Source organism: Pimephales promelas, chromosome 12 (genome assembly GCF_988280905.1).
Source record: "Pimephales promelas chromosome 12, fPimPro1.hap1.1, whole genome shotgun sequence".
Classification (NCBI taxonomy): domain Eukaryota; kingdom Metazoa; phylum Chordata; class Actinopteri; order Cypriniformes; family Leuciscidae; genus Pimephales; species Pimephales promelas.
Genome location: NC_142780.1, coordinates 30,279,393 through 30,292,259, shown reverse-complemented (window position 1 = coordinate 30,292,259; position 12,867 = coordinate 30,279,393). Strand labels below are relative to the sequence as shown.

Genomic DNA, 12,867 nt, shown 5'->3' with positions numbered 1-12,867 from the left:
AAACTTAATTTTTCGACCCCAAAAAAAAACGACAGTGGTACCCCTTTCGTTTTTTTTTCGGGTCGAAATTTTGAGTTTCGATATCTCAGCTCAGGTGGGTCTAGAGACTAAATTTTTGCACTCAGGTCTAAGTCTCATGGCCCTCTATCATAATCCAGAGTTTTGAGAAGATTGGAGAAACTTAATTTTTCAACCCCCCAAAAAAAACGACAGTGGTACCCCTTTCGTTTTTTTTTCGGGTCTAAATTTTGAGTTTCGATATCTCAGCTCAGGAAGGGTCTAGAGACTCAATTTTTGCACTCAGGTCTAAGTCTCATGGCCCTCTATCATAATCCAGAGTTTTGAGAAGATTGGAGAAACTTAATTTTTCGACCCCAAAAAAAAACGACAGTGGTACCCCTTTCGTTTTTTTTTTCGGGTCGAAATTTTGAGTTTCGATATCTCAGCTCAGGAAGGGTCTAGAGACTCAATTTTTGCACTCAGGTCTAAGTCTCATGGCCCTCTATCATAATCCAGAGTTTTGAGAAGATTGGAGAAACTTAATTTTTCGACCCCCAAAAAAACGACAGTGGTACCCCTTTCGTTTTTTTTTCGGGTCGAAATTTTGAGTTTCGATATCTCAGCTCAGGTGGGTCTAGAAACTCAATTTTTGCACTCAGGTCTAAGTCTCATGGTCCTCTATCATAATCCAGAGTTTTGAGAAGATTGGAGAAACTTAATTTTTCGACCCCCAAAAAAAACGACAGTGGTACCCCTTTCGGTTTTTTTTCAGGTCGAAATTTTGAGTTTCGATATCTCAGCTCAGGAAGGGTCTAGAGACTCAATTTTTGCACTCAGGTCTAAGTCTCATGGCCCTCTATCATAATCCAGAGTTTTGAGAAGATTGGAGAAACTTAATTTTTCGACCCCCCCAAAAAAACGACAGTGGTACCCCTTTCGTTTTTTTTTCGGGTCTAAATTTTGAGTTTCGATATCTCAGCTCAGGAAGGGTCTAGAGACTCAATTTTTGCACTCAGGTCTAAGTCTCATGGCCCTCTATCATAATCCAGAGTTTTGAGAAGATTGGAGAAACTTAATTTTTCGACCCCCCCAAAAAAAAACGACAGTGGTACCCCTTTCGTTTTTTTTTCGGGTCGAAATTTTGAGTTTCGATATCTCAGCTCAGGAAGGGTCTAGAGACTCAATTTTTGCACTCAGGTCTAAGTCTCATGGCCCTCTATCATAATCCAAAGTTTTGAGAAGATTGGAGAAACTTAATTTTTCGACCCCCAAAAAAAAACGACAGTGGTACCCCTTTCGTTTTTTTTTTCGGGTCGAAATTTTGAGTTTCGATATCTCAGCTCAGGAAGGGTCTAGAGACTCAATTTTTGCACTCAGGTCTAAGTCTCATGGTCCTCTATCATAATCCAGAGTTTTGAGAAGATTGGAGAAACTTAATTTTTCGACCCCAAAAAAAAAAACGACAGTGGTACCCCTTTCGTTTTTTTTTCGGGTCGAAATTTTGAGTTTCGATATCTCAGCTCAGGAAGGGTCTAGAGACTCAATTTTTGCACTCAGGTCTAAGTCTCATGGCCCTCTATCATAATCCAGAGTTTTGAGAAGATTGGAGAAACGTAATTTTTCGACCCCCAAAAAAAACGACAGTGGTACCCCTTTCGTTTTTTTTCGGGTCGAAATTTTGAGTTTCGATATCTCAGCTCAGGTGGGTCTAGAGACTCAATTTTTGCACTCAGGTCTAAGTCTCATGGCCCTCTATCATAATCCAGAGTTTTGAGAAGATTGGAGAAACTTAATTTTTCGACCCCCAAAAAAAACGACAGTGGTACCCCTTTCGTTTTTTTTTCGGGTCGAAATTTTGAGTTTCGATATCTCAGCTCAGGAAGGGTCTAGAGACTCAATTTTTGCACTCAGGTCTAAGTCTCATGGCCCTCTATCATAATCCAGAGTTTTGAGAAGATTGGAGAAACTTAATTTTTCGCCCAAAAATGAAAAAAAACGAAAGGGGTAACACTGTCGTTTTTTTTTTTCGGGTCGAAATTTTGAAGTTTGATATCTCAGCTCTGGAAGGGTCTAGATCATCCATTTTTGCACTCAGGTCAAAGTCTCACAGCCCTCTATCATAATCCAGAGTTTTGAGAAGATTGGAGAAACTTAATTTTTCGCCCAAAAATGAAAAAAAACGAAAGGGGTAACACTGTCGTTTTTTTTTCGGGTCGAAATTTTGAAGTTTGATAACTCAGCTCTGGTATGGTCTAGATCATCCATTTTTGCACTCAGGTCAAAGTCTCACAGCCCTCTATCATAATCCAGAGTTTTGAGAAGATTGGAGAAACTTAATTTTTCGCCCAAAAATGAAAAAAAACGAAAGGGGTAACACTGTCGTTTTTTTTTTCGGGTCGAAATTTTGAAGTTTGATATCTCAGCTCTGGAAGGGTCTAGATCATCCATTTTTGCACTCAGGTCAAAGTCTCACAGCCCTCTATCAGAATCCAGAGTTTTGAGAAGATTGGAGAAACTTAATTTTTCGCCCAAAAATGAAAAAAAAACGAAAGGGGTAACACTGTCGTTTTTTTTTCGGGTCGAAATTTTGAATTTTGATATCTCAGCTCTAGAAGGGTCTAGATCATCCATTTTTGCACTCAGGTCAAAGTCTCAGAGCCCTCTATCATAATCCAGAGTTTTGAGAAGATTGGAGAAACTTAATTTTTCGCCCAAAAATGAAAAAAAACGAAAGGGGTACCCCTTTCGTTTTTTTTTTCGGGTCGAAATTTTGAAGTTTGATATCTCAGCTCTGGAAGGGTCTAGAGACTCAATTTTTGCACTCAGGTCTAAGTCTCATGGCCCTCTATCATAATCCAGAGTTTTGAGAAGATTGCAGAAACTTAATTTTTCGACCCCAAAAAAAAACGACAGTGGTACCCCTTTCGTTTTTTTTTCGGGTCGAAATTTTGAGTTTCGATATCTCAGCTCAGGAAGGGTCCAGAGACTCAATTTTTGCACTCAGGTCTAAGTCTCATGGCTCTCTATCATAATCCAGAGTTTTGAGAAGATTGGAGAAACTTAATTTTTCGACCCCCCAAAAAAAACGACAGTGGTACCCCTTTCGTTTTTTTTTCGGGTCGAAATTTTGAGTTTCGATATCTCAGCTCAGGAAGGGTCTAGAGACTCAATTTTTGCACTCAGGTCTAAGTCTCATGGCCCTCTATCATAATCCAGAGTTTTGAGAAGATTGGAGAAACTTAATTTTTCGACCCCCCCAAAAAAAACGACAGTGGTACCCCTTTCGTTTTTTTTTCGGGTCGAAATTTTGAGTTTCGATATCTCAGCTCTGGAAGGGTCTAGAGACTCAATTTTTGCACTCAGGTCTAAGTCTCATGGCCCTCTATCATAATCCAGAGTTTTGAGAAGATTGCAGAAACTTAATTTTTCGACCCCAAAAAAAACCGACAGTGGTACCCCTTTCGTTTTTTTTTCGGGTCGAAATTTTGAGTTTCGATATCTCAGCTCAGGAAGGGTCTAGAGACTCAATTTTTGCACTCAGGTCTAAGTCTCATGGCCCTCTATCATAATCCAAAGTTTTGAGAAGATTGGAGAAACTTAATTTTTCGACCCCCAAAAAAAAACGACAGTGGTACCCCTTTCGTTTTTTTTTTCGGGTCGAAATTTTGAGTTTCGATATCTCAGCTCAGGAAGGGTCTAGAGACTCAATTTTTGCACTCAGGTCTAAGTCTCATGGTCCTCTATCATAATCCAGAGTTTTGAGAAGATTGGAGAAACTTAATTTTTCGACCCCAAAAAAAAACGACAGTGGTACCCCTTTCGTTTTTTTTTCGGGTCGAAATTTTGAGTTTCGATATCTCAGCTCAGGTGGGTCTAGAGACTAAATTTTTGCACTCAGGTCTAAGTCTCATGGCCCTCTATCATAATCCAGAGTTTTGAGAAGATTGGAGAAACTTAATTTTTCAACCCCCCAAAAAAAACGACAGTGGTACCCCTTTCGTTTTTTTTTCGGGTCTAAATTTTGAGTTTCGATATCTCAGCTCAGGAAGGGTCTAGATACTCAATTTTTGCACTCAGGTCTAAGTCTCATGGCCCTCTATCATAATCCAGAGTTTTGAGAAGATTGGAGAAACTTAATTTTTCGACCCCAAAAAAAAACGACAGTGGTACCCCTTTCGTTTTTTTTTTCGGGTCGAAATTTTGAGTTTCGATATCTCAGCTCAGGAAGGGTCTAGAGACTCAATTTTTGCACTCAGGTCTAAGTCTCATGGCCCTCTATCATAATCCAGAGTTTTGAGAAGATTGGAGAAACTTAATTTTTCGACCCCCAAAAAAACGACAGTGGTACCCCTTTCGTTTTTTTTTCGGGTCGAAATTTTGAGTTTCGATATCTCAGCTCAGGTGGGTCTAGAAACTCAATTTTTGCACTCAGGTCTAAGTCTCATGGACCTCTATCATAATCCAGAGTTTTGAGAAGATTGGAGAAACTTAATTTTTCGACCCCCAAAAAAAACGACAGTGGTACCCCTTTCGGTTTTTTTTCGGGTCGAAATTTTGAGTTTCGATATCTCAGCTCAGGAAGGGTCTAGAGACTCAATTTTTGCACTCAGGTCTAAGTCTCATGGCCCTCTATCATAATCCAGAGTTTTGAGAAGATTGGAGAAACTTAATTTTTCGACCCCAAAAAAAAACGACAGTGGTACCCCTTTCGTTTTTATTTCGGGTCGAAATTTTGAGTTTCGATATCTCAGCTCAGGAAGGGTCTAGAGACTCAATTTTTGCACTCAGGTCTAAGTCTCATGGTCCTCTATCATAATCCAGAGTTTTGAGAAGATTGGAGAAACTTAATTTTTCGACCCCAAAAAAAAACGACAGTGGTACCCCTTTCGTTTTTTTTTTCGGGTCAAAATTTTGAGTTTCGATGTCTCAGCTCTGGAAGGGTCTAGAGACTCAATTTTTGCACTCAGGTCTAAGTCTCATGGCCCTCTATCATAATCCAGAGTTTTGAGAAGATTGGAGAAACTTAATTTTTCGACCCCCAAAAAAACGACAGTGGTACCCCTTTCGTTTTTTTTTTCGGGTCGAAATTTTGAGTTTCGATATCTCAGCTCAGGTGGGTCTAGAGACTCAATTTTTGCACTCAGGTCTAAGTCTCATGGCCCTCTATCATAATCCAGAGTTTTGAGAAGATTGGAGAAACTTAATTTTTCGACCCCCCCCAAAAAACGACAGTGGTACCCCTTTCGTTTTTTTTTCGGGTCTAAATTTTGAGTTTCGATATCTCAGCTCAGGAAGGGTCTAGAGACTCAATTTTTGCACTCAGGTCTAAGTCTCATGGCCCTCTATCATAATCCAGAGTTTTGAGAAGATTGGAGAAACTTAATTTTTCGACCCCCCAAAAAAAAAACGACAGTGGTACCCCTTTCGTTTTTTTTTCGGGTCGAAATTTTGAGTTTCGATATCTCAGCTCAGGAAGGGTCTAGAGACTCAATTTTTGCACTCAGGTCTAAGTCTCATGGCCCTCTATCATAATCCAAAGTTTTGAGAAGATTGGAGAAACTTAATTTTTCGACCCCAAAAAAAAAACGACAGTGGTACCCCTTTCGTTTTTTTTTTCGGGTCGAAATTTTGAGTTTCGATATCTCAGCTCAGGAAGGGTCTAGAGACTCAATTTTTGCACTCAGGTCTAAGTCTCATGGTCCTCTATCATAATCCAGAGTTTTGAGAAGATTGGAGAAACTTAATTTTTCGACCCCAAAAAAAAAAACGACAGTGGTACCCCTTTCGTTTTTTTTTCGGGTCGAAATTTTGAGTTTCGATATCTCAGCTCAGGAAGGGTCTAGAGACTCAATTTTTGCACTCAGGTCTAAGTCTCATGGCCCTCTATCATAATCCAGAGTTTTGAGAAGATTGGAGAAACTTAATTTTTCGACCCCCAAAAAAAACGACAGTGGTACCCCTTTCGTTTTTTTTTCGGGTCGAAATTTTGAGTTTCGATATCTCAGCTCAGGTGGGTCTAGAGACTCAATTTTTGCACTCAGGTCTAAGTCTCATGGCCCTCTATCATAATCCAGAGTTTTGAGAAGATTGGAGAAACTTAATTTTTCGACCCCCAAAAAAAACGACAGTGGTACCCCTTTCGTTTTTTTTTCGGGTCGAAATTTTGAGTTTCGATATCTCAGCTCAGGAAGGGTCTAGAGACTCAATTTTTGCACTCAGGTCTAAGTCTCATGGCCCTCTATCATAATCCAGAGTTTTGAGAAGATTGGAGAAACTTAATTTTTCGACCCCCCAAAAAAAACGACAGTGGTACCCCTTTCGTTTTTTTTTCGGGTCGAAATTTTGAGTTTCGATATCTCAGCTCAGAGGGCCATGAGACTTAGACCTGAGTGCAAAAATTGAGTCTCTAGACCCTTCCTATCATAATCCAGAGTTTTGAGAAGATTGGAGAAACTTAATTTTTCGACCCCCCCAAAAAAAACGACAGTGGTACCCCTTTCGGGTTTTTTTCGGGTCTAAATTTTGAGTTTCGATATCTCAGCTCTGGAAGGGTCTAGAGACTCAATTTTTGCACTCAGGTCTAAGTCTCATGGCCCTCTATCATAATCCAGAGTTTTGAGAAGATTGCAGAAACTTAATTTTTCGACCCCAAAAAAAAAAACGACAGTGGTACCCCTTTCGGGTTTTTTTCGGGTCGAAATTTTGAGTTTCGATATCTCAGCTCAGAGGGCCATGAGACTTAGACCTGAGTGCAAAAATTGAGTCTCTAGACCCTTCCTATCATAATCCAGAGTTTTGAGAAGATTGGAGAAACTTAATTTTTCGACCCCCCCAAAAAAAACGACAGTGGTACCCCTTTCGGGTTTTTTTCGGGTCGAAATTTTGAGTTTCGATATCTCAGCTCTGGAAGGGTCTAAAGACTCAATTTTTGCACTCAGGTCTAAGTCTCATGGCCCTCTATCATAATCCAGAGTTTTGAGAAGATTGGAGAAACTTAATTTTTCGACCCCCCAAAAAAACGACAGTGGTACCCCTTTCGTTTTTTTTTCGGGTCGAAATTTTGAGTTTCGATATCTCAGCTCAGGTGGGTCTAGAGACTCAATTTTTGCACTCAGGTCTAAGTCTCATGGCCCTCTATCATAATCCAGAGTTTTGAGAAGATTGGAGAAACTTAATTTTTCGACCCCAAAAAAAAACGACAGTGGTACCCCTTTCGGTTTTTTTTCGGGTCGAAATTTTGAGTTTCGATATCTCAGCTCTGGAAGGGTCTAGAGACTCAATTTTTGCACTCAGGTCTAAGTATCATGGCCCTCTATCATAATCCAGAGTTTTGAGAAGATTGGAGAAACTTAATTTTTCGACCCCCAAAAAAAAATGACAGTGGTACCCCTTTCGGTTTTTTTTTCGGGTCGAAATTTTGAGTTTTGATATCTCAGCTCTGGAACGGTCTAGAGCCTCCATTTTTGCACTCAGGTCTAATTCTCAGGGCCCTCTATCATAATCCAGAGTTTCAAGAGGATCAGAGAAAATCAAAATTTTGACCCGAAAAAAAAAAAACGACAGTGGTACCCCTATCGTTTTTTTTTCGGGTCGAAATTTTGAGTTTTCGATATCTCAGCTCTGGAAAGGTCTAGAGCCTCCATTTTTGCACTCAGGTCTAATTCTCAGGGCCCTCTATCATAAGTTTCAAGAAGATCAGAGAAAGTCAAAATTTCGACTCCCCCCCCCAAAAAAACGACAGTGTTACAACCCTGTCGTTTTTTTTTTTTGGTTTGGTTTTTTTGGTGCAAAAAAATAAGTTTCTCCAATCTTCTTGAAACTCTGGATTCTGATAGAGGGCCATGGAAGGGTGAGCTTAAAAACCATGTGTCCAGAGTATTGCTTCAGATGGTTATTACAAACGAAAAGAAACTACATTAAATTATTGTCAACTGAATGTTCTTTGTGTGAGTTTAGTCCTGGTGGTTAGCTTTTATATACAGGCAGGCACATTCGTGGACTTTTTGTATTGAATAAAAATAAAGACCTTTTTAGGACTATTAAGATTAGCACTTAAGTTTAGAGTTCTCACTAATAACTAGTTGCTTATTTGGATGGATATTACTAGGATATTGGCTGTTTATTAGTACTTATAAAGCACATATTAATGCTTTATTCTGTATGACCATATATCCTACTCAATACCTAAACTGAACAACCACCTTACTAATTGTTAATAAACGGTAATTAGGAGTTTGAGGCAAAAGTCATAGTTAATAGTGAGAATTGTACCCTAATCTAAAGTGTCATACTTTATATTGCACCTTAACCCACCCTTAAACCTACCCATACCACCAAACTTAACCTAATAAATCAAACTAACCTCAACCTTACCCGTATCCCAGCTCAAAAGCAGTAAAAGTGTTTTGCTAATCAACATGAACAATTAAGTACACTGGACTTATTTTTTATTTGTTTAAGTATATAATAGTTAAATACACCTAAATAGATAGTGTAAAATTAAACTATATAAATGCTTTTGAAATTCCCTACAGTCAGAAGATTCCAGACATGCCTTCAGATGTAGTCGGAGCATTAATGTTTCTGGAGGACTATGTGCGTTACACTAAACTGCCCAGAAAGGTAGGAAATATTGCCATGATATGTTGTATTCATTTTCTTTAGACACAAATATTGCACATCAAAAATCACGAGTAATAGTTATATTGGTTTGCTCTCCTTTTCAGGTGGCAGAGGCTCATGTGCCGAGTTTCATTTTCGATGAATTCAGGACTGTGCTGTAAACATGCCTGTCATAATGTCAAATCATATTCGATATCATTCATCTATCTCTTAAAGCACTAATGAAATTGAGCAATTAGCATTTTTAACATTTCAATTTTTAAACATGGTGATCTTTTGTAGCTGACTGGATGTCTGTCTGCTGGTGTAATAAATGTCATATGTGTGTTTTGATACAACTTTTTAGCACACTTTCGAAGAATGAATCACTTTAACTCACAACCTCTGATGATTTATTGCTTTTATAAAATGATGGCAACATCAACCTCATATGATTTTCCTTTTTTGCGGATATCGTTGGTTTAACTCATCCTATCAGAATTTAGACTGTGAATTATTATTTCGAGGTACTAAAACTTAAGGGGTGTTACACTGTACCTTTTTTTTGTACACAACACAGGAGACAGGATTTGAATGAAAGTTTTACTTTTATCTTAAATATATTACAATACTGAATGGATACTGTATGAAAAAAAGAGCTTTTATCGTTTTAATTATCAGTCTATGTACAGCACACAATGAAAGAAAATTATAGCCATGAAGAATCTATGAATACCAACACTGCGTACACGGTCAGATGAACAGAAGTGAAACAACAGGGTGTGACAGCGGCTGACTTGATAAAGACCTTACAGCTGAAAAACAAAAGGGTTAATGCGGTCCTGGATTCCATTATGTGTGTGGGTGCTCTGTTTGTGTTTAATATGATTTGCCTTAAATACATTCATTGATATTTTGGTTGTGTCCTTCAATCAGGATCAATGCGCTGAGATGCCTGATGCATTGATTATGACAACTGGCACCAGACTGACGTTTAATTCCAGTACGAATGTGCATTTGTTTCTGACAGGTCAGGGTCACAGTGAGCCGAGTATTGCTTCAGATGGTTATTACAAACAAAGAGAAACTACATTAAATTATTGTCAACTGAATGTTCTTTGTGTGAGTTGAGTCCTGGTGGTTAGCCAAACATTACATATAATGTAATTTTGCACGTAAACTGCAAATACAATCACACGGAAATAGGACAAGCGTCCCACGTTGTGTACAAAGACGACCTGAAATGAAATAAAAACTTTAATTTGCACAAAAACCTATCGCGGCATTAATCATTCTAAAGCACTTAATCGTCGTCGGGGTTAAATATGTACATACTAATACTGGGAAGGAGGGAAAGACTTTACAAATTTACCTTAAAAATACTTCGTATGCATCATGGCGGTGTTACGGGACGTTATTCGTGGATTACAGGCAGAGTGCAAAAATCAGTGCCGACAGGTCGACCGCACAGCAGACTATGTACAGATGAAAACTGCCATTAATAATACAATACTGACCAGAAGTAGGCAATCGATCAAGACCGAGTGGTCACGTGACCAGAGAGAGTGTAGAAGAGTGTCATGCTGTAAACAAACATCTACCAAAGAATCTGAAAACTGATTATGGGTTCACAACAGCTATAGTTACATACATGTTATTTAGGGAGAATGAATCTCAACATTGATTACTCCCTAAATCTCATTAATTCATCAAAGGAAATATGTTTAGTCTTACATTCACACACCGCCAGGTTTTTTGTTGTTGATAATATTAGTTTTAGCCACTTGTGGAACCCATGACAGCCATTTATTTCATCTGTGGCTGTGTCCGAAATCTCCACTCAAACCACTACTCCCTACCTCCAATAGAGCCCTATATAGGGAGCTCACAAGCATAATAGAAACACCACTTTCGGACACTACTCGATCGTCTCTCGGCGCTGTTGATTACGTCATTGCTGTCGCCCGTCCGCCATTTCTACGATCAGCGCAATGCATGATGGTATGCAGGGCTTGGGTTAGTGACCATCGGTTGTACACTACTTTTCAAAATGCATTCTGGGATACATTGAGTGGACTATATAGGGTATTATAATCATCATCACATACATTCGGACAGCACTACAAAATGGCGAGCTCACTATATAGTCAACTATATAGTGAGCAGTGGGAGATTTCGGACACAGCATGTGATTCTGAATTAGACATTAATTCTGACGTTCGTTCTATCCATACCAGTTTGCCATGTGAAGAAGAATAACGGACTACCAGTGAACAGGGAATGTTCTCTGTAACATTCAGAAATAATGTTTTCATAGCTTAATGGGAATATAAGCAAAACATTCGTAGAAACTTTTTTTTTTGTTAGCTGTGCTGTCTTTGTTGACAGTTGACACCGGATTCCTTGCACCAAGGCCATTTCTGCTTGCACATTCAAGTTTTAATTGTTCCTATTACATAAAAAATAAGGTGGATAGGTGATATATGCAAATCTGTTCCTGTCGTTTTTATGAATGCAGCATGTACCACAAAAAAGCCAAGTTCCCAAAACAATCAGCTAAAATCACATTCCTTACGCTTACGAGAGAATTAATATATAACATGGGAGGATGACAATGAGTGAATGAAAGAATTGGATTAGGTTGTGAAAATGAGGGAAAATAAACACATTTGAAACACCGACAGGGACAAACTAAGGCCTCTTGCTCGTTACAAAACAGAAGCGCATGGTCCACATTTCATTTTCTCTTGTGTTGTCAGGATTTGCAATTACATAAACTCACTGATTTTCTAAATGTATGTTGTTGATCTTATTGTGAATGATTCCTCCATGCATGTTTCATTTTTAAATAATTTTTGACTATGTAATGTTTAAAATGTCATAACTCGATCTTTGCCATACTTCTCTCTGCCAGACTTTCCCAATAATTTAGTCTGCTTAACTTAAACTCCGCCCCTATCTTAAAAAACTGAGTGCAAGTTTACATTCAGATCTGCCTCCATCCAATCAACAACCGAACCAAGCTCTCGCCCTACATTTTTTTTTTTATGCAATCTATTACGCTCGGATATACGTCAGAATGCGGAACAAAAGATCTGTCGCTATTTCTGTTTCATCACGACTTAAAAAATGTTCATAGCACCTTTAACAACCCCATCTAAAGTAGAAGTGCTCACGTCACAAGAGCGTTAGTGATTGCCACGTGGTGCTATGATCTGGGACGGATGCAGAAAACATGAAACAGCGCTTCTGTCTTGTAGCGTGCACTAGGCTTGGGATGGATTCTGTAAATTTAGAAAGACGATCACAGGACAGACACTCTAAAGCAGAAGAAAAATTCTGCCACGCTCTCCACGATCAAACATTAAAACCGAAAAATACTACAATCTCACATTTCACTCTGAATTATATGACATATGTACAAATTTCTCTGAGAAAAGGTGACCATATGAACGGGGCCGGATGGTGTTCTGGTGATGCGGACATGGTGGGGGGGGGGGGGGGCGTTTCGAACGTGATTGAATCTTACCAGCCTACGGAGCTGTCCTTCGATACATGCGGCACCCTTGAGTGAAAGATCTAAAATCATTTGTACATCGTTACACTACAAGGAATCGATAAACATGTTTTCTCATGCATACAGCAGTAGGTTCTACAGTGGCAGCGTGCGTTCAAAACAATAGTTGACTTCCTGCTCCTGCATGAGCTTCTTGCACCCGGGCAATCACAAGACAGCATGTGTTTGGAGGCGGGGTTTAATGAGGGCACGAGTGGCTGCTGTTGTCTCAGTTGTTTGTCATTCTGGGTTTGTATCGTGATGAAATCATGTTCCTGAGTCCTGTTTGCGAATGACAGCAGGAATATGACCCTGATGCCGCACCCCTCAACATTTAGGGTAAGACGGCTCCATGCCACAAATACTGAAGAAGGAGACCACGCCCAATTCTTCCATTCACTAGTCCCTTGTTTCTCCATTTGAATTCCGTATTTTGTAACTGGTTTCATTTTCTCATTCATACAAAAGCAGAGGAAAATCCTTACGGAGGTTTTGCAGACCAGTTTCGAGGAGTTCTTTTATATTGACGTTTCCCACAGCTGAAACAAACAGACAAAAAACTAAATGAACACATGCTAGTAAATATGACTCATGTCATTTAAAGCTACACTGTGTAACTCTTTTAGTTTATTCTTAGCTAAAAACACTTATATATGTGCTCATTAATGTATATTTACTTCGTTCAAGTAATAAAGTATTCTCGTGAGTGT

At 39.1% G+C, this 12,867-nt stretch overlaps 1 protein-coding gene and 1 long non-coding RNA gene across 3 annotated transcripts in view; one reads left to right on the top strand and one right to left on the bottom strand.

Moving 5' to 3' along the window:
• The first annotated feature begins 8,171 nt into the window (after positions 1-8,171).
• LOC120462226 (uncharacterized) lies at positions 8,172-9,046 on the top strand. The gene is made up of 2 exons (XR_005618324.2): positions 8,172-8,622; positions 8,727-9,046. It is a non-coding gene; the product is annotated as an uncharacterized LOC120462226 (long non-coding RNA).
• A 144-nt stretch (positions 9,047-9,190) lies between these two features.
• adam22 (ADAM metallopeptidase domain 22) overlaps positions 9,191-12,867 on the bottom strand; it is a 59,028-nt gene continuing 55,351 nt past the window's right edge. For both annotated transcript variants that reach the window (XM_039650700.2, XM_039650699.2), the window contains one exon: positions 9,191-12,696. In XM_039650700.2, coding sequence (XP_039506634.2) covers positions 12,676-12,696 — 21 coding nt within the window. In that variant the 3' untranslated portion in view covers positions 9,191-12,675. The remainder of the gene's footprint in view (positions 12,697-12,867) is intronic.